This window comes from Panthera tigris, chromosome D2 (assembly GCF_018350195.1).
Source record: "Panthera tigris isolate Pti1 chromosome D2, P.tigris_Pti1_mat1.1, whole genome shotgun sequence".
Lineage (NCBI taxonomy): Eukaryota > Metazoa > Chordata > Mammalia > Carnivora > Felidae > Panthera > Panthera tigris.
Genome location: NC_056670.1, coordinates 31,729,085 through 31,755,473, shown reverse-complemented (window position 1 = coordinate 31,755,473; position 26,389 = coordinate 31,729,085). Strand labels below are relative to the sequence as shown.

The 26,389-nt window shown below is 55.0% G+C and overlaps 1 protein-coding gene across 1 annotated transcript in view; it reads right to left on the bottom strand.

Moving 5' to 3' along the window:
• Positions 1-26,389, bottom strand: part of CDH23 (cadherin related 23) — a 365,372-nt gene that overhangs the window by 216,109 nt on the left and 122,874 nt on the right. The window contains 3 exon segments of the mRNA XM_042960117.1: positions 6,975-7,053; positions 14,787-14,915; positions 18,493-18,687. Of these exon segments, the coding sequence (XP_042816051.1) occupies positions 6,975-7,053; positions 14,787-14,915; positions 18,493-18,687 (403 nt within the window).

Sequence of the window (26,389 nt, the reverse complement as noted above, 5' to 3'; positions counted from 1 at the left end):
TCATATCTCATAGTTCATGAGTTCGAGCCCCACATCAGGCTCTGTACTGACAGCTCAGAGGCTGGAGCCTGCTTCAGATTTTGTGCCTCCCTCTCTCTCTTCTCCTCCCCTGCTTGCACTGTCTCTCAAAAATAAACATAAAAAAAATTAAAAAGTAGCACCTGGTGGCTCAGTTGGTTGAGTATCTGACTTCGGTTCAGGTCATGGACTCATGGTTCATGAGTTCGAGCCCCCCACGTTGGGCTCTGTGCTGACAGCTTGGAGCCTGGAGCCTGCTTCAGATTCTGTGTCTCCCTCTCTCTCTCTTCCTCCCATGCTCTCTCTCTCTCTCTGTCTGTCGCTCTCAAAAATAAAGATTTAAAAAACTTTTTTTAAATATTAAAAAAAATTCACGTTCTTCCACTTAGTAGCTGTGACCCTTGGCCAGTCTATGTACTCGCAGATCCTCACTTTACTTGTGTGTAGAATGGAGTAATAACGTCTCCCTCACAGACTGCTGTGAGAGATAAATGTGTCCAGCCAGTGCCTGGCACATGGCAGGCACCCAATAAATGGCTCTCCCTGCCCCTCACCCTGGGGAACACTCCAGAGCTGCAGAAGGCCCAGGCAGGCAGGGCTGTGATGGGAAAAGGGACGTGGCCTGCAAGGCAAGGACGATGAGGGAGGCGGGGCTTCTGTAGCCTGGAAGGTGTGGCTGGGCTGAGATAGAGGCTGTAAGGCAGGACATGGTAGAAAGCGCTGTCCAGGGTTTGTTCACCACACCCTCACACCTCAGGCACTGGAAAGGAGTCCGTTCAGCATCAGTTACAGGAAGGAGAGAATTAAATGACAGAACCCATCAGTCTAGCACGTGTGGAAAATGAAAACGCTTCCAATAAGGATTCAGATGGTGTCAGAACCACCTGGAGGGCTCCTTAAGCCCCCTGCCCTGGGCATCTGATTCAGTAGTTCCAGGGTGGGGCCTGAGAGCTCCCATGACCAACAAGAGTTCAGGGGCTGCTGCTGCTGGTCCACGGCCCCCACTTCACTTTGAGAACCGCTGCTCTACAGCCTCTTGTAGATGGGCTCCCTACATCAGGGGATGGAGAAACCACAAAAACTCTGGGTATTTGCAGAAAGGTGACGGCAGGACAGAATCCTCAGTGCCCTTGGGGATGACTGATGGAAGCCTTCAACCTGGGCTCCTGGCCACTGGGGGAGCCCAGCTTGCTAGCATGTGAGAGTGGCCTTGGCTAGGAATGCGGGCTTCGGGCAGCATGACACCTGCGTGCCTCTGCCACATCCTGCTTCCCTGAGGGAGGAGGGAAATAAATGGTTGGCCTCTTTTGAGGGCCTACCATGCAACTGACCTATGTGACACTCACCAAACGCTGCCCATTTTAGACAGTGGCCTCACTTATACTTATTTTCACAACTCTGTGAGAAAGATATGACTGGCCCCATTAAAAGCTGGGGAAACTGGTCCTTTGAGAGTTTCAGTCACCCACTCTGAAGTGGAAGACAGGAAGACAGGGTTCCTCTCTGGAACAAACAATAGTCAGATGTTAAAGTAAGCAATTTCCCTGCTCAAGGGGGCTCGAGAGGTATCTCAGGCGGTGGGCCGGTCCTGTGCCACCTGCCCCATCAGTCACCTCCTGTCACCTCGGCCTCCTCATCCTCCTTTGGCTCTGCTATCTCAGCTTCCCAATGTGACAGCCAGTTGGGGGACACCACGGCAGCCTCCTCTTGGGCCTGCTTGTTCTGCCTGCCCTCCTCCAGCCCACTGGCTCCAGTCTGACCACTGGAGCTTCACACAACACACCTCAACAACATCTCCCACCACCCCCTGCCCTGCCACCCACCCACCCCTAGAACTGGCTTGCTACCACCCTCAGGAGCAAGGCCTGGCATTCTCCTGAGCTGGGCATTCCATACCCTGCATGGCTGGGCCCTGCCTCCCTCTGTGGCCTCCCCTCCCCAAGGTCTCCCTTGCAGGCTGCGCTCAGCCGTGCTGGATTACTGCAGTTCCACAAATGTACCGCACTCTCTGCTGCTCTGGGATCCTGGTAAACACTGTGCTCTCTGCCTGTAACACCCTAAATCCACAGTTCCCGGGTAGTTCCTGCTCATCAGTTGGGGGGCGGCTTAGATGATCTCTTCTCGGTGAGTGTCCTCACCCCAGTGATGGCTGGGGGAGGTGGCCCCTCCCATGGATTCTTCCTCACTTCCTATTACAGATATTTTCAAACATACAGAGAAGTAGAGAGAACAGTCTAATGGACCTTTCAGGGAGCCATCACTCCATGTCAATAGCTACCGATGCAGCCCACGTATCTCAGTCTGCTTCCCCACCTACCCTACAGGTTCCAGAGGCTGAGACAGTGCCTCCAGTCCCACACATTCTCAGGACATTAGCACAGCTCTTGGCTCAGAGAAGACCCTTGATCCAATGCGGGTGGATGCCAAGAGCGCACATTTGTTGAGCACTTACTATAAAATCAGACACTCTTCTACATACTTATGTGTCTTTGCTCTCTGTATGTGCATAGCTTCCCTATGAGGCTCAGGCTACTCGTACTTTCCATTTCACAGACTGAAAAACTGACGCAGGTTACACAGTTAGTGGTAGCAGGCGAGCAAGGCGGTCTGACTCTGGAATAGAGCTACCCACACAAATAGGATGTGAGCCACATGTGGTATTTTAAATTCTCTAGTAGCCATTAAACATTAAAAACATTCAACATTAAAAAAAATAGATGAAATTAATTTTAATAATATGTATTTCACTCAGTCTATCTAAAATAATATAACTTCGACATGTCATCAATATAAGACATTATTAATGAGATGCTTTATAACCTGTTTTGCATAATAAGTCTTCAAAATCCCCTGGGTTATCTTACAGACTAGCCACATATCAAGAGCTCTGTAGCCACAGGGCAACCGTACTGGCCAGCACAGATAGCGGTCAGCACCCTGGACAGCAGCCACAGAACCTGCCCTCTCAACCGCTTCCCTACTTAAATGGATGAAGGAAGAAATGAGTGAATAGAAGTTCCTAGGACCCCTGGGCCTGATCTTTCCTTGATAATTAATAATGCTTAATACTTTATGGCCCTTTAGAGTCTCTCTGGCACCATTTTATCTGCCATAGGGATTATTAACCCTGTACCATGGTTAAAGATTATGGGGTTAAGAGGGGTCAAACGCCTTTCTCTGACACACTGCTGCAGGTGGCAGAGCTGGGCCTTGAACCCACAACTCTGGACTGCAAGTCCAGTGCTCTGTATGGGGAGGGCCACAGCTGCCCCTTGAAGCAGGACTGTCTCCATCTGGCAAAGGAAGGTGTCTGTTGAGACCCCGGGCTGGGCTGGCCTTTGGGGATGGGAGCCCCATTTTGCTCGGGTCCTGAAGGAAGTGATGCCCTTGGTGAGTGGCAGGCCAGGCGCAGGCTGAGGAAGCAGATGGGGCCTGTGCCAGGTCCTCTGTGGAAAAGAACCTTGTCATTCTTCAGTCTCAGTTTGGCCACAAGAGGCTGAGAACAAATTGATGGCAATGGAGCCATAACTTACCTCTGAAGGCCTCTTTGTTCTTGGCAAAACAAAGGGGTCATTAGTAATGGCGAAAGCGCTGGTGTGCAGACATAAATCCCCCCAGCTGCAGGGCTGATAAACAGCCCAGAGGGGATGGGGGCCTCAAGGAGCCCAGCAGGTTAACCGCACGCCATGGATCACTCATGGGCTCAGACTTGTGTCCACCCACATACAGACAGAGCCACCCCCTTCCCAGGCTCTGGAGGTGCCCAGAGACTGGGTCACCCTCCGTGGCTGTCGGGACTTACACCGGGCTCTAGGAGCCACCAAGACCCTTGTTTTTCCTCTCAAATGAAAATGGCTCCCTAGTATTGAGGGCTGAAGCAGGCTCCCACAGGGTACTCAGGGCCAACTTGGGGCAGTCCATGTGAAGATGCCCTTGGGGGCATTCCTTCTTCCTGCTTTAAGCCAAACAGACACTGGCTGAGCCTCCCAGGGAAGGGCCGAGACTTAACATCACTGGAAAGGCATGTGTGTGAGGCCAGATCCTTGGGAGACAATGTGCTTTGCAGCAGTGTCTATGGTGGTCAAATGAAGTAGAGTTGAGGCCACATCCTAGCTTTCAGTCTCCTGTTCCCCTGGGGGACTTCGCCCTTCTGCTGGTCTGCCTGCTTTAGGCTCACAGTGAGGCCAGGTTGCAGGAGGACCATGCCATCCCAGGGCCAGAGAAGGGCGGGCAGGAACAGGCAGGTGGGCAGCAGGATCGGGAGGGAAGGAAAAGGGAAACGTTTTCCTCCAGCTGCCTGAAAAGGATTTGGGTGGGGCTGCGGGTTTTGTGGCGACAAACACCCATGAAGGAGTTAAAGGACCATCAAGGCCACCCTATAAGCGAAGTCCAAGTGCTATCTTGGCAAGGATGGCAACTATTTGCTGCACGTGCTGCCCTCTCTCTTTCCACATCAGTAACAGGCTCTACCAATTGAGTACCGCACTGAGCCTGCTTGGCTTCACGGGTCCTCTTCAGGCAGCCATTACCAATCAATCACAGTTGGCATGTGAGAGGAAACCCATTTGTCAACCTTTCTAAAAAAGCCCTCAAAGCACATCTTTGCTGGCAGTGGGAATCCTATAAAGCTACGCTAAGTGCTCCAGGCCTTCCAGAAGTTTCTGCCTCCTGCCCCCACCTTTACACACATCGCCTACCTGTAGTTTCACATTCCGGGTTTCCTTTCTCATCCTACGGTTCATACTTGGGGACCTGGCCCAGGAGAGCATGCCCCTGGAAATCTCATAGGATGCTACCACAGGCAATTGGCCCCAGACTTCAGATTCCAGAGCCCAGCTCAGACACCCAAGGCTCAGCAGCTCTGCCCTCCAGCCTCCTGCTCCCAGGGGATGGGGTGAGGAGGGAGAGCTGGCTGGGGCCATCTTTGAAGGCTGGAGAGGGCCTCAGGGTCTGAGGCTGGTGGCCTAGCACCCAGCATGAACCTGGAATGGACCAACACCCTGGAGGATGGCCTTTCAGTGTCACTGCAAGAATTTCCCGTCTGGCCGTGACTGCAGGCTAGCTCCTGGCTCCTTGCTCCCCGCCTCATCCAGGCGGGGGTATGTCTGGAACCAGCACACAGGCAATGAGATGAGGAGACAATCCCCCACCCAGCCTGGTGTCCCCTTCATGCTGTTACCTTATCTTGACCCCTCAACTATCATCTTTGGGGCTCACCGGTGTTTCTGCAGCTCTCCAGCACAAGCCCCTTGCCCCTGGGAGGCACTTGATTTGCTTCCCAAATTGAAAAACTCATAAAGGAGACCAACACCAGCATGGGCCTCCCTCCTCTGCTCAGTGGGAGAGGGCCCCCAAATTCTGGGGGGGGGGGACTCTGCCTTCCTGCAGAACGGTTTCCTTCCTAGGACTAGCTTTCCCACACCCTGGCCTTAGGACCATCTGCACCTGGGGCACTGTGAGAAAGGACCATTCCTGGGCCCCACCCTAGTTCCATAGCATGAAACTCTCCATGGGTGCCAAGGACTCTATTTTTGGTAGGAGCCCCAGGTGATCCTTGGGCATTCTGGAATTTGAAAACCCACTACCCTGGAGTCACCTACCTTCCTTCCTTCCTTCCTTCCTTCCTTCCTCCCTCCCTCCCTCCCTCCCTCCCTCCCTTCCTTCCTTCCACAAGTCCATATTGGTGTTTACTCTGCTGAGTCTTGTGTGGGGCACCAGAATGGGGAGGAAGTGGGGTGGGGGAAGAGAGGCCCGAATCTATGCTGCTGCTGACCACATGAGCTGGGGTGGAATTTGCTTTGGGTCCTGGGCTGGAAGACACAATGGTAGTCATGCCAGCAGCTGCAGATCACAGGGAACCCACAATGCTCCTGATTTCCTGCGTTCCTGAGGATGGGGGGTGCTTCTTCCCACCAGCTAATCCCCAACTTTGCAAGGTTATTATTGGCTGCTAGCAATAAAAATAATAACAGCAACTGACACTTATAAAGGACCTTAGATCCATTAACTGGGTTCTTTACATATATTAAGTCTTCTGACCCTTAACCATCCAAGGTAGGTACTCCTACTGCTCCCATTTTATGTTTGAGAAACTGAGGTATGGAGACCATCCCAAGGCAATACACTCACGAGACTCCATCCTCTACGTTCGTCATCATTACACCTTGGTGTCTTTTGAGTTTTAGGGAAAATATGTCCCCAAAATGTTGCTCTCTGTTGTGGAGGTGTGGTCAGGAGAGGCGCCGGGGTAGACACTGGCCTGGTGGCCTGCCATCCTCCTGGCCATCAGTCTGGCCTGCCCACATGCACTAGGCTGACCCTTCACGGACCAGTGGGCAGGGAAGGAGGCCACATGTGTGGTGGGCAGGGTACACAGGGACAGAGCCGGAGAGTGTGCGTGAGTGAGCAGCCTCTCATGGGCCTGTCACCGGCTCCCTCTCTCCAAAGCCACCCAGTGCTGGGACAGCCAAATGGAGCTGCTACATGATCTGTCTTTGGGTGGGGATATGAGGTCAGGGACGCCATCTCCCAGAACCTTCTTTGTAGCCAGTCTCCATTCCGCTCAACCGAGAGAGCGGGTGGGAGAGGAGGGGCTCTGTGCCTCCCTTGCGACCAGACATGAACTCCCAATGCTCAGAAATGTGATGGGAGCATGAAATCAGCTGAGGTGTAGCTCTATTCATTCTAAAATGATGTACAAATGTCACCCTTTCATCAAGTCAGAAAAGAAAACAAAGAAAAACAGAGCACTGAAGGAGGTTAGATGGGAGTCCCCAATGACCTGGGCTCGGAGCCCCAAAGTGCTCACATGTCTCGGACCTTGGACAGTGGCACACACTCCTGTCACCCGACACCACCCCAGCAGCCCCCAACACCTTAGCCTCAGTCCCAAGCACCTCTCCTCCTTCCTGGCTCCTCCCTCCTTCATCCACTCAGTTCCCTTCCCAAGGACTTACCTGAGACAATGGTGTAGCCAATCCCCCGGGGACGTCCTTTATCCTGGTCAATGGCAGTGATAACTCGAACGGTTGTGCCCTGGGCAGGAGAGAGGAGGGACCTGAGTTTGGTTGTCCACCCCCCTGGGTGGCCTCCCTGTTGCAAGGCCAGCCTAGGAAGTAGCTGCTGAGTGCTCAGGTCTCGGCTGTCCCCATCACCCTGGGGACATAACACTGAGGCCTTGGCAAACACCTCAGAGTCCCATGGGGAGGCCCAATCTTGCTGATGCTATCATTCTCTCTCCGCCTCCCCATCTCCCTCCATCTGGTGTGACCATCCAGGAAAGAAGAGCATCCAGCTGGGGGACAAGAGATCTCATCTCTTTCTCAACCACCCATCAAATTGCTGTGGGACGTCAGGAGGGTTGCTGCACCTTTCTGGTGTCAGTTGTCCCACCTTAGTACGGGTAACAGCAATAACCCTGGGACCTTGCTTTCACTAGGACTTCAGTAAAGGAGAACATGGATCAATTACTCTACTAACGAAAGCATCATAAATCCTGAAAGTGAGTATCTCTAGGGATGACCCGGGAGGCCACCAAGGCCCTATGAACCACGCCCTGTCCAGCAGTACCACCAGCGGTTCCTGCCTCAAATGGCTGTGTCGCACACCCTGTTCATCCTCCCTGCAGCAATGGGGGAGAAGGAGCCAGGTTCTGGGACCACCAGCATGAGGACTCGGGGGTCCCCGCTTTTAGGGAGTACACAGTCTATGGGGAGGGGTCGCAGACAGATTCACAGGCACTGCTATACACACATTAGGGTGCTTAGATGCAGAAATGTACCCCAAAATGCAGAAGTCCACCTGGAGGTGCTGGCAAAGGGTTATACAGGCAGCAACATTTTGACGGGTCATGAGAAATGAGTAGTTTTCCAGGGAGAGAAAATGATCCGGAAGGCAAACTAGGCAGCACAGGCAGAGGCCTGGAGCCATAAGACTCTCCAGGAAGAGATCCTGTCATATAATGGGCACATTCACATGTCAGTTGATGGGTCGGTTGGCTGATTGAATGAATGAACGTATACAAGACGATTCTCATTTCACCACCACCACCACTTGCTGGGTCGTCCCTTGCCCACGGCAACCTTCACCTTAGCCTCCAGGCCCTAGCACACCATTGTCTGGCCAGCCAAGCCTGTCCACCATGCCAGCCTGAGATTCTCGTCTGGGCTACAGTTCTCCCTGGTTAATAATGAGGAGGACAGGGGCGCCTGGGTGGCTCAGTCAGTTAAGCGTCCGACTTCGGCTCAGGTCATGATCTCGCGGTTTGTGGGTTCGAGCCCCACGTCGAGCCCCGCGTTGTGCTGACAGCTCAGAGCCGGGAGCCTGCTTTGGATTCTGTGTCTCCCTCTCTCTCTGCCCCTCCTCTGCTCACGTTCTGTCCCTCTCTGTCTCTCAAAAATGAATAAACGTTAAAAAGAAAAAAAAATATAAATAATGAGCAGGACAGCCCTGTCCCCATCCCCTAGGGAAATGTCAACCCTGGCATTTACATGTCTAATGATGAACTCTTGTGGCCTTGATATGCTGCCTCTCACTCATTTGCTGCTCGTCAGCTAGAGGGTGAAGTCTGTAGGCCACGTGCTCCTGAACACCTTCTCCTGTGGAGAGAGTCTTGTTCTCTGACACGGAGGCCCTCTGAGGGGGAGGGGGGCCCGGGAGCGAGACACCTCCCCTCCAGACACAGAAGGGGCATTCACCACCTCACCCACTCGGGGCAGTGCTGCCCCTGCACAGCTCTCCCTCCATCCTCTCCTGGGCCCAGGTATGCAGCAATCTGGAACACCTCTAGGATGGGCTGAGGGAAGGCGAGAACGTTCCAGGAGAAACACGGCCATTGCCCCGAGGCCAAGGCCGTGCAGAAAGCAGATGTGGCTCCCTCCTTGGCCCCCCCCCCCCCCCGCTGGGATAAGGGATCCCAGAGCTCTGACGACACCCCCTGGGGGGAAATAGACTGTTACCAAGTCAGAGAAAGACATCATTAAATGAGCATCTCCCCAGGTGGGTTCTGAGGACTCAAAGGGGGTCAGAGCCCAGGAAGTTCCCGCTAAGGCAGGTGCTGTTCTTTCTCAAGCACTCACTCTGCTGCGGCAAACGCCTGCTAGGAACTCGTTTCCCCCTCACACGTACCCCAGTAGCCCCATTTTCCGGATGAGCAAACCGAGGAACTCGAGTTACGGGGCCTGGCCGTGGTCCCGTTGCAACGAATGAATGGTGAAACCAGGGTTCAAAGTCAGATACTTTGCCTCCAAAATGCTCTTGCCCTCCAGGCAACACTGCCTGTCTACCAGCTTCTGTGATAATGACGCTGTCATTTATGAAAGTCCCTGTGATGTGGCAGGCACCAACCTAAGCACTTCACAAGCATTAGCTCATGTCACATTCGGGACCACTTACATGTCCCATCCTTCCCTTGGGCTTAGTGTAGTAAAGGCTCCTAGAAGTTAGTAAAGTGGTTAAAACAACAACAACAACAACAACAACAACCCTGTTAGCCTTTGCTCTCTTGGGCTTTCTGGTCTGATGACAGACTCTTCTCCTGTAACATCAGTTAATGGTCCCAAACCCAGGCATCTGTGTGTGTGTGTGTGGGGGGGGTCATTCAGGAGGCATTCATCAGATTTGCAGAGTCTATGCTAACTGCTCCCCCCGGTATCACCCCACATAGGGCACTTTTGGGGGTGTCTGCCTTTCTGGGGGCCACTCCTCACATGGGGGGGGCCTGGATTTGTCCCCAGGGGGAGGTCCCAACGGTGTGAGTCTTGGGTGCCAGGACGGGCTTTCTGGACACGGGAACAACCCCCTCTTTTCTAGAGCCCCACGTGGCCTGGGCCCCAAACGTGTTCCAGTATGAGGGTTCCCAGGTCCCAGGCAGTCCCTGGCCTGCTGAGGGCACAGACTAGCCTGCCAGGTTAACTGGGCCCCGAGGCTACCAGAACACCTTTCCAGAAGGTCACTAAACAAGAAACCTCAAGGTGCGACCGCAGGTCTCCGGGCATACAATCCGGGAGTGGCTGGGCTGAGCTGGGCCTAGTGATCACTGGAGGACTGAAACGGGGCCGGTGGTGGCCCATGCAAATAAGGGACCTGGTGGCCAAAGAGTCCTGGGAGCACCTTCCCCACGGGCACTCCCACCCTGGGCTGCCGGTGGGGCTCCGAGGGGCCGCCAGGCAATCCAGGACGAGATGACGAGGAGGCCGGCTCTCCCCAGGAAGAGCCACACCTGAGCTTCTGGGAAGTGAGATCCAACAGGCTCCTGACAAAGTTTGGGGTTTCATCTCTTTTTGGGTAAATAAATCCATTTTTAATAAAACCCTGAGCTTTTAATACAAGTGCAGCCACAAAGACTGGAAATGTTATGAGAAGGAATTAACGGGGAGGAATGGGGGCTCTTGGGATCCCACGGCTCTTGTTTCGGAGTCTCAGTAATTATATTTTCAATATACTGAAACTTATTTCCAAAGACGAGGGGATGGGGAAGCATGGCCCCTGCCCGGCCCAGAGCCAGGCCCCTAACTGGCTGGCCCTCCAGCTAGGGGCGGGGTTGGCTGGGAGAGTAGGTGGGAAGGCCCAGGAGGGTCAGGGAAGGGTCCACCCTGCCACGAGGCTCCTCCTGTCACAGGAACCCATGTTGTAAGCAGGAGGCCTCCTGGGAAAGGAGGCTCCCCTGAGAGGTTAAGGGGGCACAGGCCCCCAGGGCCCCGGCTCCTGGCGGTGGATAGAGCGGTATGGTGACGGGGTTCGGGGTTTGACTGGTGCCAGGCTGTCTGGGCTGCGAACCCTTCGAGTGAATTACTTGATCTCTCGCTGCCTTGTTTTCCCCATCTGTAAAATGGGTATCATGACAGCCTCCACCCCTGAGCAACTGATATTTGCGAAGCACTTAGAACCGCACCCAGGACGCACAGCAAATGCTATAGACGTGACGGTCACTGTTCACGGGGACCACCGTGAGATCTGATGCAAGCTGAGTTGCCTCTCCGTAGGGTGCGCATGCATGTGATGTTCCAAAGGACTTCGGCACGTTCAGATTCCCTAGCACTCCAGAATCCTACCACGCATTCTATGGGTAAGGTGTTTTCTGGGTGTCCTATAGAGAGAGCAGCTAACAGCCCAGGGAGAGCTAGCACTGGTTAAACACCTACTCTGTGCCAAGCACCGCGCTGGGCACCCAACACAGGTACTCTCACGTTTTCCTCACAAGCCCCAGTGCGGGGGAATATGTGAGGAAACGGAGGCTCAGAGGGTTCTAGAATTGGTCTCAAGTCCCAAAGTGTGGGGTGCGGATGACTGGGGAATGGAGGGCTTGGGTTGAGGTGGGTCTGGGGGACTCCACGGCTGGCAGAGGTGACAGGCCCGGGGCTCTGTGCCCAGTAGGTGTGCCAAAGCCAGGGGTGGGGGAGGTGTGCGAAACAGCCCCTGCCTCCGAGGTCTGGGTACTGGCGGGGGGGAAGTCGGGGGCGGAGCTGAGAGGAGCTCAGACTTCTCTAGAAGGAACTTGTGTCTCCCTTCTGGGTGGCCTGCCTTTTCCAAAGCAGCCGGCCAGGACAGGAGCTGGAGCTATAACCCATCAGGCTCTGCCGGGCCTCAGGGGTCCCAGCCCACCTCTCTCCCCTGGGACTGCTTTCCCGGTTCCATGACAAGATTAAGGACTTGAAAGGTGGACACAGTTTGCTTCAGGAGGTGGGAGGCGCCCGTGGGGGGAGGGGGCCCGTGGGGGCTGCAGGGGACTTCCGACAAGAGCTGCCACAGCAGATTCTGAGGCAGAAAATCCTATTTCTCAGTCCTTAATTCCAGTCAATTCCAGTCAAAGGGCTGATAGGCATCAGCTGGCAGTAATTTGTGCAGTTTATCCGCTCTTTTCACCTTCTATCGGTCCTTCACTGACGGGCAGGTCGACATGCCGCTGCTCGAGTGAGGAAATTAAAATTTGATGCAATAATCCCAAATAAGAAGGATTTTATTAGGTAATATATACACTTTAGATGAGGCATGCTGGCCCGATACACTGATAGAGAGAGGCATACATGCTGGGAGCCGCAGATAAAGAGGAAGAGTGAGGCAGAGTGGGCCGGGGTCCGAATGGAGGCCCCGAGGCCAGCAGAGGCAAGGCTGGGAGTGGGGATGCCTGGGTCCTCGGGTCGAGGAGGCTGGGCCTGCCACAGTGCTCCTTGGCCCTGGCCGGCCTGGGAAGTACTGAGTTAAGTCCGGATTCCACACTGTAAAGGGACACGCAGGGCCCAGATCAAGGCATGGAAACCGATTAGAAGCCTGGGAAAATCACGCTTGGAGTATATGGGAATCGGCCTGCAGCAGAAAAGGCTGTGCTAGGGACACACAAGTGACAGTGCTCCTTTTAAGTGTGGGGACAGGGTGGAGAGGCCGAGCTGTGTGCCCACGAGAAGATTCTGTGGGTGCCCGGGAAAGTCTGAAACCTCCCCCTTACTTCCTCGTCTGGCTCCCCTGAGCCCAGTCGTGACCTAAGTGGTGGGGCTCACACCTGCTCCCTGGGAGCTCCTGGGGCATTGGCTTTAGTGGCCTCACGGCACCAAAGGGACAACCTACTCATAACCACTGTGACCGAATGCCTCGCTGGGTACTCTACACAAGCATGCAACCTCTAATCCTTGAAGCCCTCGGGGGATGGAGACACTACTGTAGACATTCCCAGTCTGTTTCCCAGCGAGGAAGCCATCCAGAGCGTGTGTGATTTGGCCAAGGTGGGTGCGGGGACCTGCTCCCAGTTTCCCTGGCTGCCTGGTCACCATCACATCCTCACTTCAACCAACAAGTTGGCTTTGAGCATCTTCTCTGCACTCAGCCCTGGGCACGATGCCCTGGGAGACCCACTGGAAGCCTGAGACCAGGTCCCAGAGACTCAGGTACCTTGACTACCAGGAGCTCCAAAATAACCCACTCACACGTCGGTGAACATTATAGGGACAACTATAATTCAGTGGTAAATTATGCAACACAGGGAGGGGTGAGGGAAAGAAATGGCTGGTTACGTCTGCAGGCTGGTGAGGATAAAGCCAGGTAAAAAAAAAATCAAAGAAAAGTGGCCAGTGAGCTGGGAACCAATAGACGGGCAGATTTTGTACTGGTGATAGGAGCAGCCATAAGGGGTGATGAGGATGGCAGGATGGTGAGAGGGCTGGTCTGACCAGGACATCATTTGTTCGTTCGTTCGTTCGTTCATTCGTTCATTCATTCATTCATTCACTCCACAAACACATCCTTAGCACCCCTGATGTGCTATGCCCACAGCAGTCCCAATCCCTGCCCAACTACGCTTCCAGTCCAGCAGGGAAGCAGAGGCTGAGCCAGCTGTCCAAGAGTGCTGAGTGCTAAGAAGGGGACATCTAGGGGCCAGGGGCAGTTGGAAGGGCCTATCTTCTCTGAAAGGCCAGGGAAGGACTCCCTGGGCTGAGAAGATGTGGGGGTAGCAAAGAGACTTTGGAAGGAGATAGCCTTTAGCCTCAAAAGCTAGAGGTCCTGCTGTCCATGGACCACTAAGAAAGAGAAGGTGAAAATATCTCCCCAAAAATATCTCCAGATGCCTGCAGCAGGAGACTAAAAAGGATCTTGCCTGTTAGGGCCTCCAGCCCATACCTGGCCCCAAGAAAGACATGGCTACTACCCTCACAAACCCGGAGACTAAAGCACAGTGCTTCGAGGATGCCATGGTCAGGATGGACCACAGCCTCCAAACTGGAGGTCAGGCTTCCCTGGCCTGTGGTGGCCTTACAGGTACAGTCTTCACCCTGATCAAGGGAAGCCTGCCTTTCACTGATAACCTAATCCTGTGAGCCTATGCAGGTGTGCATGTGGGTGCCCTGCTTTGCTCTCCAAGTTGTGTGTCTTTCCTCTAAGCACACCGAGCTCCGTCAAAAGGAAGGGCACGTTTTTCTTTCCACAGAAAAGACTCCCCAAGCTGCATGTCCAGGGTTGCACCTGCCGAGAGGAGCCAGCGTTTCTTAATTTATCAGCCGAGTGTGTGTTTTAGTCGAGTTTGCGCAAAACCACGGATGGCGACCAGGCAAGGGATGGGCGAGTGAAGCTGCCCGCTCCCAGCCCCTGCCAAGCAGGCAGTAGCACGTCTGGGTCTCGAAGATTCCCAGTCACAACCGACTGAACCAGAGGCAGACACAGAGCCCAAGGGCAGCCAATCTCCCGGCTGGCTGGAGATCGGTGACTGCAACGTGGCACAAAACCATGAGCGCAGCCAACCAGGTGCCTCTTTTGAAAACGTGGACTTGAGAAATCCAAAGACACAGCAGTTAGGAGGAGCAGCCAGAGCTGTGTGCTCTCAGAGAAGAGCCAGGCCAGAGAGGGTTGGGGAGAGAGGGGCAAACGGCCGCCATCTTAGGCAGCACTGGTTGGCTGGGAGAGGCAGATCGACCCATGAATATGGCTGAGCCCAAATCTGGTTAAGCCTGGCTGAGTCCAAATGTGCTCTCCAGACCAGGCTGGTTCCACAGGCATCCCCAGTATCCCACATAAATCTTTCTGAGCTGCTCCTGTTTGTTTATGCTAGTAAGTCTTTGTGTTTTGCTTCTTGGAACCCTCTGGAGATGAAGTGAGAGGGTGAGGACACGGGGTGCGGTATGAAGAGGGGGTTGGGTTTTCACTGTGCCAAGACACCCATCACGACATGCACAGGGATTGAAGGGAATAAGAAATGCCAAGGAAGAGCCTGTCCTACCAAATAGGGCCCCCGGCCCCAACGGAAGCTCAGAGGGAAGCCCCACGAGGGCCAGGGAGCATCTTACCGGAGGAGAATGCTCATAGATGTTAGTGCTGTAAGGCAGGTTGATGAAGATAGGGTCCATGTCCTGGACATCTGTGATGATGATGGCCAAGTTGGCCAGGGTAGACAGAGGCCTGGTCTTGTCTTGATCCTTAGAGGACAGAGAATACACAGCCTTAGGTTGTGACATTGTTGACACGTGTGCACACACACACACACACACACACACACACACACACATACACCTGCACACACGACACCCATGTGCACAAACCTGTGTGCCTATGTACGCACAGGTTCCCACACTCCTGCACAAAGATCGTTAGTACACAGAAGTTCAAGAACTCTAAGAACCCACGGTGATCTCTGACCTGTGCAGGAAAACGCAAACAGGGTCCCCAGGGCCCAGCAGAAGGTGGCTTATCCAGTGTCACAGAGGAGGGTTAGGGTAGATCTCCCCCCCCCCCGCCCCCGCCCAGCCTAGCCCTGATCATGCTGGACACCTCACGGGTGGGATGACCGGCTTGGGGTAAAGAGACAGTGCTGTCCTTAGCAACTTCTCTTGATTCAGGCAGAGGCCACTGGCTGCCGTCATGCCTACTTCCTGCCCCCTCTCACCCCAGGGCAGCAAGGGAAGGACCAGGATGGGCGTTCCTCAGAAGAAAGGCCCTCTCACAGGACAGGGGGCCAGTCTGAGACCTGTATCCCCGCCCCCTCCCCGTCTGCACCCAGGGTTTAGTGGTCAAGCAACTTTTCTGACAGAACAGCAGGGGGAGCTCCGGGGCATGTGACATTTGGGGGACTCCAGGAAGAAATCCTGAGAGGTCGTGTAGGCCATCCCCCTGTGGCCAGGCAGGCCGTGTTTGAACCCTCCTAGTCAATTGGAAATTTAGTCTTATGAAAGCTCACCAGGAGAGGAAATCAGAAACATATCTTCTATTACCCCCAAATACACAGCCCCCCATGATAAACTGATTAAATAGCCCACTGCTGTCAAATAACGATAGCCAAGAGGAACAGAAACTACACACTGAATACACGTTTCGTACCAGGCACTGCGCTCGCGCCTTGTTTGCTTTTGTAGATACTATGTGCCTATTATTCAGATATGTTGACCGAGACTCACAGAGGTTAAGTAACTTGCCCAGAGTCACGCAGATGGTGCATGTGTAGCCCAGACTCAAACTCAGATCCTTTTGCAATACAAACCTGCCCTGTTTTGATCCGGGGCCCTGACGTCATCTCAGCCCCTGACTTGCTGGGTCACTCTGCCTAAGTTCTCTTCCTTCGTGGGGTCTCAATTTCCTTCTCTGGGAGACGAAGGGGCTCAACACAATGACCTCCGTGGACCCTCAGGCCTGTACATTCTCTGGTCTGGGATTTGAGAGTGACCGTCCTCTGATGGGGTCTCCCTTGGTCTGGGGTGACCTGACTGATGCAAAGCATTCTCCCCATTTCAACAAGCGTAGAGCCTGTTCCTGCCCTCCAGGTACACAGGTGCAGCAGTAGAGTCTTTGGCGGGGGAGAGGGCAGGTTGTCCTAAGAGTCCTCAGGGACAGTCACGGAGAGGGTGAGGGACTTTGGGGATGAGGGGTGCGTGCGGTAGGGTGGGGGAGAGTCTGGATGCAGGAGGAGCTGGGCAGAGGATCCATCAGGGAGACACCTTCCCAGACTCTAAGACAATGGAACCCACAGCCCAGGCTTGGGGGCTGCCCGTGGTAAGAGCTCTCCGCCAGGGACCTGAACAACCAGGCAGACAGGGCCAGAGTGGGAGGAACAGAAAGCCCCTTGACTTTCGGAGCAGGGGAGGCCAGTGACCCTCATTTGCCGTTAGCAGTCTTCTGTGGGCAGCTGGCTTTGTCCGGCCTGGCACGTGCCCTCCCCTCCGTCCCGCAGTCCTGGGGCCACAGCCTTGCTCCCGCCACAGATGTCCCCATGCAGCCTATCTCGGATTCCACGGCTGGGGAATGGGGATGGCAGAGGGCACCCTGGCAGGGCAGGCGACACGCTGGGCTCCCAGCTGCCACTCTGGGGCCTGCAGCTCTCGGCAGCCGTCTCCGGGGAAGTCCTCACATTTCCCCACCTGGTGCCCACCCCGTGGCGTCTGGGGCCCCACCCTGCTCCCCGTGATGCCACACAGGAGACTCTCCTTGGGGAAATGCCCAGCAGCCAAGGGCACAGCACGGGTCCTAGAGGGGACTATGCAGGTGCAGGAGCCATCAATATCGAAGGGCTGCTCCCGTTCTATTGCTTCAGGGTCTGAGCGCTGGGAGATTAACAGCAATTTAACTGTATTCACCTTCTCAGCTTGAGCCCAGGCCTCTTGACAGGCCCGGCCACCCAGACCTGAGCCTGTGCCCAGCTCTGGTCTCTCCCCCACCAGCCCAAAGCCATTTTTACGGAAGATGGAAATTACTCCACAGAGACAGGCTCATAGCAAGAAAGAGAGCAAGCGTCTGTGCATTTCTGGGCCCCGGTGTGGGCAAATGGCGGGTGGCGGGAGGGACACCGCAGCTGGGTGCGGGGGCAAGGGAGCGCACAAGGGTGCAGGTGCGTGCAGAAAGCGGACCCTGCTCTCGCAAGCCCCGTCGGTCCCAGAAGTCAGGTTTACTAACAGCAGCACACGTGGCCTCCCAGGCGACGAACACGGAACCAGGGGAGAAAGGGAAGAACGTGAATGTCTCCTGCAGCGGCCTCCCCAGAAAAAGAGTGCGTTTCCTGGTTCTTGGGGCCTCTCTCCACCTTGCCCAAGCCTGGGGGAGCCCCACCTTTCACACTGGACCCTCGACCTAGTCCGTGTGTCTTACCCCAGGATCCGGGCTCTGTGACCGGCCAAGCGGAGCCCCCAGCACCACTGGCAGTCCCCGCTGCAGCGACACGGGGCCAGAGGGCGTGTGTCAGGCGATAAGGGACAAACGGCCACCAGCTCTTGCCCTGCGGCCTGCTGAGGGCTCCGGCTGTGCCTGGAGAAGAGGCAGGAGCAGGCAAGACAGGAAGGCAGGGGTAGGAGCCCGCTTAGGGTGTGGCCTGCCTGTCCCTCAGGTCCTCCCGAACAGCAGGTGACAGAGGCCGAGCCGCTGTGATGTTCTGGAAACTCAGAAACTCCTGGCCGTGGGGGCCCCGGACGGGTGGCAGATAAGCCAGGTTTGAATGCTCGCTCCCTGCTACTCGTCGGCTTGTGAGTCTCAACAGCATCAACCATATAACGGGACAATGATTCTCTCTCTCCTCCCTCTCCTCACTAACTGAACCTGGAATTTCCAGGCCCCACCGCGGTCCTTGGAGCACATAGCGTGCCCTACTCAGGATGCCTGGACCCTCTGGTCCCTGCATGTCGGGTGGTGTCACGACATAGCTGGCTTCCCACCTCGGCCTGATGTTCCAGAGAGCAAGGGGACACCCCACACCACGGATGTCCTGTGGGATTACCAGCGCCGGCACGGGAGTGAAGCTGCTGAGTCACCACCGTCACCCGAATGGCTCCCGTGCCTCAGTTTCTTCGTCTGTAACATGGGTCACTTGGTATTTTTTACTTATGAGCTGGGGCTGCCGTGGGGATTCATGGAGACCATCCACCTGAGTGCTCAGCCCAGCCCGGCCCTTGGTCTCACTGTGACTATCACCAGCATCACGATGGCTGAGCCTGACCAGCAGGGAAGGACGCCGATGTCCCATTGCTCTCCCCCCGAGGTGGGGGGGGGGAAGGCAGACATCCACGCGGGACTCACCGTGGCGTTGACGGTGAGCTGGTAGGCCTGCGTAGTCTCGTAGTCCAGCTCCCGGATCACCGTGACGATGCCGCGGGCACTGTCGATGGCAAAGAACAGGGAGGGGGGCTGGAAGGAGTAGAGGACACTGCCGCCCGCACCCAGGTCGGGGTCCGTGGCGTTCACAATGAAGATGGGTGTCCCCACCGGTGTGTTCTGGGGGTGAAGCAAAGCAAACAAAAGGGTGAGAAGTGCTCGGAGCAGCTGCCTTCGTCGGTGACTATTCCCCCAAAGCCCATTAACCACGTCCCTCCAGCCAACCGGACCCGCGGCTTTGTCATTTTTATTCTAAGAGGGTTCAGAGGAATTTAAAATGCAGTATCTGGTTGTTTTTGTTTTTTTTTTTTTCCTTTTTTTGATGGCCTCCTGGTGGCCATAACAGCACCAGTTCTAAAGATGATCTGCTCATCCTGGAGTTCTGGATGAGGGCCTTTTGGTCCCCAAGCCCCCTGTTTCTTGGCGGTGCTGATTCGTCCGTTGAGTGCCCCTTTCTGCCCAAGCCTCGGGCTCGGGGGGGGGTTCGGTGGGGCACCTGGGCGTCAGTGTGTCGGGAGGTTCAAGGGCAGGGAGCTGAGAGGTGCACACTACAGGCAGGTGGCCGGGGGCCCCGAGGGCTTTGCTGGCAGCATGGAGGTTACTCGGATTGCCCTGGGGTGGGGCATCCACAAGCCATCCCTGGGCCATGGCAGCCTGCCACGAGAGGCCCACAAGCCCCACTCCAATATTACTACCTCCTGGGAGCCTGCCATGATTCCCTCTGTTATACACTATGTACGGACCCCTGCCCTTTTCCGACTTGGGGTCTTTGGTGAAATGTTGCTTCCTTATGGAACATTCTAGACCCTTAAGGCAGGTCAGCTCCTCCCCCGCCCCCACCCTCCCCCACTGTTTATATTAAGGTTCCCACCTCACCCTGGATGTTTTCATCATCCACATATCTTCTATAATTCCTTGGCCTGCGCCTGTCTTCCCTCACAGCGCCCGTGCTCCGTGGAAGCCACAGGGCTCCAGCTGCCTTGCCTAGCACAGTGCCTGGCACATGGCAGGTGTTCAGTCAGTGTCCTCTCTCAAGACATGCGCGAGCTGCCCAGAGAGCGCTCAGCACATTCTCGGGATCTGTTTGCATCTCTGCCCGACGGCCAGCTCTTGTCACCGCAGCGCCCGCCACAGGGCCTGGCACGCGAGCCACGCCGGCAAAATGCTGGGCGAAGGAACCGATTCATAATTTAGTGAGCTCTGGGCACATCTGAAGATGGGCAAGCTAATGAGGCTCTTCGTGGAGACGAGAGGGTAAAAACAATCCCCGCTCCCGTCGACTGACTGTTACATGCCAGGTCCTGTGCTGTGCGCTGCGTCTGTCCACCTCTGTAACAAGTAGCTTTCTAGGTGGCAGCTAGTATCCGGTTTTGGAAAAGGAAGCTAAGGCTCAGAGAGGTGAAGTGCCTTGCCCAAGGCACACAGCTAGGCAATGGTAGAAGGTGGCCTTGAAATCAGGTCCAATTCTAAGCCACCGATCTTAAGCTCTACGCTAAATACTTCTCTTAAACACCCATGGCAGTTCTCGTCCTGACTCTTCTGTGTCAGTGCCAGCCTGAGTGAAGCCTCCTGGCCAGGAGTGTGGGACTAGCCCGTAAGTTCCCTGAGGGCAGAGACAGTATTCCTGGTCCTGTGTTTTTTTCACGCTGGGATAATGACTGGGTCCCTTCTGACACCTGCAGGGTCTCTCTCAAGGAAGGCATCTGAGTTGCTGCCTCCTGTCTGTGCTGCTGGCCATGACGTGGGCCCTGTGTCACCGCTTTGAGCAACTTCTTTCACTGGGGCATGCTGGCAACCCTTCCCCGGGACTATCTGCTTGAGGCAAGAGTGTTCTTTACAAGACCCCTGCTTAGGCTGGAAGGGGCCCCGGGAGAACGATGTGATGGAGTTGCCATTGTTTCTTTCTGAGTGTGCGGATTCTCCCCCATCACTGAGCATGTGTCAGGCTGAATAAACAGGCTCATAACCTGTCCTTCTCCCACCAGCACTGAGCACAGGAGGCAGATAGGGAGGCCCCTCTCCTCCACACCATCCATGACTCCCCAGTGCCCCTTTGCACAGGACACAGGCCCTCATGGTCTGGCCCCATCTCCTCCTTCATACTTTATTTCCTGGCAGGTATCCCTTAGTGGCCTTTAGCTAAGATCATGTGTAGCATCTATTCTTATCAGTTTAATATTTCCTGGTAGGTAGAGCTATTTGTACTTTCCAAACCCAGCAGGCTGCCTCACACCTTGGAGCCTCTGAACCTCCTTTTCCTTTGCTAGGCCTTCCCTCCTCAGCTCGGTGGCTTGGAAAACAGATGCTCTCTTTCCCTCCAGAAGAGCATCAAGTGTGCAAGGGGGCAGAGCGGACAAGTGCCAGGATTTCAGGGATCGATAGGCCTCTGCTGGAGCCCCAGCCTCGCTGTGTGTCTTTGGGTTCCTTAATCTCTCTGATCCTTAATCCCCTCTCTGTCCACCGGAGTCAATAACGTCCCATAGGGTTAGTGTGAAGAGAACGTGAGCTCAGGAGTGCAAATTTCCCAGCATGTAATAAGTGCTTAGAAGTTGGCAGTTGGGATTTTTGTCATCTGGTGCCTTCCAGAAGACTTGTAGACAAGAACGCCTTCGAGGGGAGGGCAGGCAGGTGTCAAGACGCACAATGAATATTAATAATACCGTGCTGGGCATCCTCTGTCTGCACCCTCCAGATGCAGAGTACCCTGCTCTGTCTCCCCACCCCCCCTGCCCCCGGCAAGACCTCAGTGGACAGCATCCACCCCCAGGCTCCCTTGCAGACTAGCTTCTGCCAGGGGGAGGTGCTCGTAGGAGCTCAGAGTTTGGGAAAGAGGCAGGAGGAGAAGGAGCCTGGGGGATACTTTTCCACTCCCTCCAGCTCCAGGCCAGCCGCCCCTCCTCCCTGGCTGCAGCCTTCAGTGGGGTCCAGGCAGGCAGTGCTATCCCCTCCCCTTTTCCCTGCAGCCCTAAGGGCTGCTGCTGGTCTCAGGTGCCTCAACAGCCCTTCATGCCCCCTCGCCCTGCCCACCCTCTGTAAGATGTCTCTTCACTGAAATGCCTTTATTGGAACTGAGATGAACTGTTCCCTGGGGACCTGATGGATACAGGCACTCTGCACATACATACCCAGGGCCACCGCACGCAGGGCCCCGAAGTCTGAGGCCCTCTGGCACTGGGCTCAGTGGAGCCGGTGCCCGCCCTCACATGCCACCACGACGGCACGGGGCTCAAGGAGATCTTTACAAGCCTCTCAGCCAAACTACGGTTCTCCCTCTAGATCCAACACGCACAGCATACGCGAGCACCGGAGCCAGCCTAACCCTCCAAGCCATTCCATCAGGGCCTGGGTTCTGCCACTGGAGGGAGGGACACGTTCCCATTTCAGAGCAGCCAGCCCCCTGTGAGGCCGCTAGACAGCACTTCAGAGCACACCCCACACAGAGCCAGCGCCCAGAGGGAAGGGATGGCTCCCTCGAGAATGTCATCTCTGCAGCCCCCTGCCTCGGGGAGCAGGGGACATTTCACCCGTGCATACCTCACGGTCCGGGGCAAAGGCTCTCTGGGCAACTGATTAGAGGATTTAAAAGCGAGATCCAAGAAGACAGGGGAAAGGGGGAAAAAGAGGGAATGGCCCTGTGTCTGACCTTCTTAGATTATGTTTCATGCCCGGCAGTGAAAACCCATTTAATTTGTGCGTAACTTACGAAAGGTTTTAAACGGGCCTGGCAAAGAGCCATTCATATACTTAGAAGGGACAAGCCATTGGAGGGAAAAGAATGCTGACTTCCTGCTTTTCAGGTCCCGGGTGCCATGCTCTATCAGGGGAATGGGGCGGGGGGTGGTGGTCATCAGCACCGACACTGGGGGCTTCTCCAAGTACGCAGCTATTTCATGCGAATGTGCAGATGTACCCCCTTTAAAGATCTGCCCCTTCAATGCAAGCAGATTTCTTCTGTGAAGCCAGGTACACCCGGGCTTCCAAGCAGACAGTAGAACTTGGTGACTCAGAGCAGAGATGCTGAGTCAGACCCCCCCCCGCACCCCCCGCACCCCCCCTCCAAGTTTGAGTCCCAGCCTCTCTCTCCACTTATTGGCTGGAGACCTCAAACTTCTGCTGTTGAACTCTTTTGGCTCAGTTTCCCTGTACCAGGGAAAATGTAAAAACGGAGTTGTTAATGGTACCTACCTCCAGGGTTGTAAGAAAGAATTAAGTGAGACAAGGTACGAAAAAAAAAAAACCCAAAAAACTTCTTGCTGAGCCAGGCACACGGCAATATTGAACCATACTCAATAAATGGTCGTTGCAATTATTATTATGGTAATAAAATACCATCACAAGCAGGGTGAGATGAGCTCTATTTAAAGGGAGATATTAAAAACAGCCAATCAATCTCTTCATCATCAACCTAGACAAACGGGCATTTAAAAATTCAGAAAGAGAACATCTTTGTTGATTCATGATTGGTTCATGGCTGCTGCGGACAGATCCAGGGTAGGAGAACATCTGGAGACCCTCCCCAGCCGGTTTGGAGGGCCTGGGAGAAGAGGGCTGGGGTCTGGGGAAGGGGTCGGAGGGGGGGCCTGGAGACAGCTCCTGAACCTGAGGCCAGGCCTGACCATGCACCACTCAGGGATGGCTTGCATGTAGGATCAAGGAAGGAGCCTTGGGGATTATCCAGTCCAGCCACGATTGGAAATATGATGCCTTGCCTTACATATAGTGCTTTATTTGCCCCATCCAGAGACTGCCAACCCCTGTCTCCCCACCCACACTTTTTCCAAGTAAAGATGCTTTTTGTACTCACAGTTCTGCTCAAGGGGATGGATGTAGGCAGCCAAGTTTGTACCAAGCGCCTTCAGACCTAGGCCACATCTGATTGGTCCAGGGGTAATCACCTGACTCAAACAGGCCAATCAGATGGGGCCTTGCAAGTTAAACCAATTTTCTGCACAAACCTGACAAAGGTTCTTGCTATCTGTTGGGGCTGGGGTGGGCACCATGGCAAGCAGAAAGCCACAGTTACCAGGCAGCAGAGAAGCCACGGGCAGGCCAAGGAAGCCCATGTGCAGCGATGACAATGAGCACAGTGAGACAGAAAAGCAGAGACAAGGGCCTCTGAGAGCCTCCCCTACCCTGGTCGTCACAGGCCCTGACTGGACTTCATTTTCTATCCCTGGCTGTGGTGTAGAGACTCAATCTGGGCTGTCCTTCCCATGGCTACCCCCTTGGCTTACACTGTCCTCCGTGGGTCTCAGCTCCTGCCTGCCCCGTGGCACCCCCAGAATGTATCCAGCCACAGGCAAGGCCTCCTCATCCCTGCAGCTCTGCCCCAGGCTCAGCCTGACTCTTGCCGGCAGGGATTCCGTCCTTTTAACGCCCAGGCTGGGCCACAGAAAGCAAAGCTCCCTACCACTGCTCCTAGACTGCTGGGGGCAAGGGAGGTAATAATGGGGAGAAGAATAAAACAGCCTAGATGAATGAATGCGGGCTCCCTCTCCTTTTTAAGCGTCCCCAGACACTCCATTTAACATGCAAATCCATTCAGGTCATTGCAATGATCAGCATGAATGTGGAGGTGGCAGGGGCAGGCAGGGGACAGCTTGATCATGGGCTTGACACACTCAGCCAAGACATGCCTGGATGAGCAATGCTCTGCAAGGCCAGGCTCTGCCCACCTGGAGGCAAGGAAACCAGGGGCAGGTACTCCTACGGAGTCTAGGCTTGGGGTTCAGGGGTCTACAGAAGCATTGCCAGGGTGGTCCTGAGCTGTGGAGGCAGGGCCAAAAGGCCCATTCCAGTTGACGTGGGCCGCCCCGTTCTAGGGCAACTTCTCCCCACATGTTCATTGTAGACTTGGCCCTGAGTCCACTTTCTTGTTGGAAAGGGGCGGCTGGTCTTTGGAGGAAAGGTTCCACGGGGCGTGATTACTCCTGCCTCTGAGATAGGCCTCTTGGTTTGCTTCCCTGCCCCAGTTCTGCTCCTAGCACCCCTTCCTCTATGACCATTCCTTCTCCCGCCCAGGCCTGCCCACTCCCTCATAGGTTCTGGGCCGTTTCAAGGGAAATCTCCCCAGATGCACCGCCCATGCCTCCTGGGAGGCAGGGACCAGTGTTTAGTCACCACCCCCCTGCAAAACCCTTGCACTGCCAGCTGGATCACTCTCAGCAGAGGCCCACTCCACGCAGGTCGCAGACAGGGCAGGCCCCCGCCTCTTCCAGTTCCCGGTTAAGCTCCACGCCACTTCTGATGGACCCGCTGCAAATGGGCCACCCTGTGCAATTCAGAGACAAATAAATCTTTTTGCTACTCCTGGGGTGACAAGGGAATAGACTCTGGGAATGTTCTGCTGTGCAAGGGATCTTGTTCGTTAATAATAATGATAAATAGCTCACTTCTCACATGCAGTGTGAGTTACATTACACTCCAGGCTTCTACAGAGGTGGCTCGGGGTGCTCACTGGAACAGTGGGGTGGGGGGGGGTGCGTGCAGAAGGGAGGAAGGGGCCGGGCAGGTGGAGTGGCAGAGAGGGAGGGCGCAGGAAACGGAGAAGGAGAGACGGTAAGGAAGGGGGCAGGGGAGGGAGAAGAAGGTGACAGGGGACAAAGGAAACTAGGAGGGGACAGTGAAAGAGCACAACAGGGGAGCAAAGGGCGATGGGGGTGAGGTGGGAGAGCACGCCTAAGAAGAGAGAGGGAAGGAAAGAGGAAGAAACTGAAAGGGAGAAAAAGAGACAGTGCAGAGGGAAAGTTGTGAACAAAGGAAAAGAAGAACAAAAGTTCGAGGCGCCAAGAGAAAGGAAGTAGAGCACACCGTACCCTCTCATCTTCGTGGTGTACCCTCCTCAATTCGATTTATTCTGTACCTTCGACCCCACCTCCGCAAGAAGCCCTACCATTTCCACTGTAGGTGTCGTCTCTAAAGGCGTTATTAATATTTATGGAATGCTTGCTGGATGCCGCCACAGTCTTTAATATCTTATTATAAAGCCTGTTATAAAATGCATTAGTAATAAATTCCTGACAGATGGAGTTCTGACAAGGTGCGGGCGCCTTGGTGAATCGGAGCTGGGAACAGACGCTCCTGGAACGTGCGCGTGCTGCTCAGAGGCTGGGCTGCTGCCCGCCCCTTCCCCCCCACCGCCCCCCACCTGAGGTGGGGTGGGGGCGGGGAGGGAGCTCACTCCTCCATCCTCAGGCCCAGGAGCCATCAAATATTATCTCATCACCTCCTTTTCCCCCAGAGCGGAAGAATGAAAGCTCAGAGAAATGAAGCAATCTGTCTCAAGTCACACAGCTTGTAAGTGAGTGATGGAATTTTAGGATTCAAGTTCAGGTCACCTCTGTGTCCCCAGACCTCAGGGACCCTGCAGATGAGGGTGGAGAGTGGGCTCAGGGTCCCTGCTCAAGTAGGGCTGATTCACTCACTTCCCTCCTTGGAAGGGCTGGGAATGACATGGGAGCCGAAGACGGGGGGGTGGGGTGGGGGTGGGGGCTCTGGGTTGTTTGCACTGGAGAAAGGAAGGCTGATGGGGAGCTTTAGCCCCCCAAAAACTCAGAAGGAAGAGAGTGTCCCAAAATTTGCACACTTCTACTGGGAATCAGGAAATGAGCTCCCACTGGGCCAAGAGGAAGTCAAATCAGAAGTAGAGGCCTTTCTGACAAGGGGGCTCCTGGGGCAAAGGGGAGGTGCTGGTGTTTTAGTTTCCATCGAATGCCACAGCAGGTGCCACTTCACTGATGACTCTGGAGGCAGGGGCCCACTGGGGTCTTGGGGAGGGTGTCATTCCAAATGTGAAGCTATAGAGGCTTTGTGGCATTCCAGC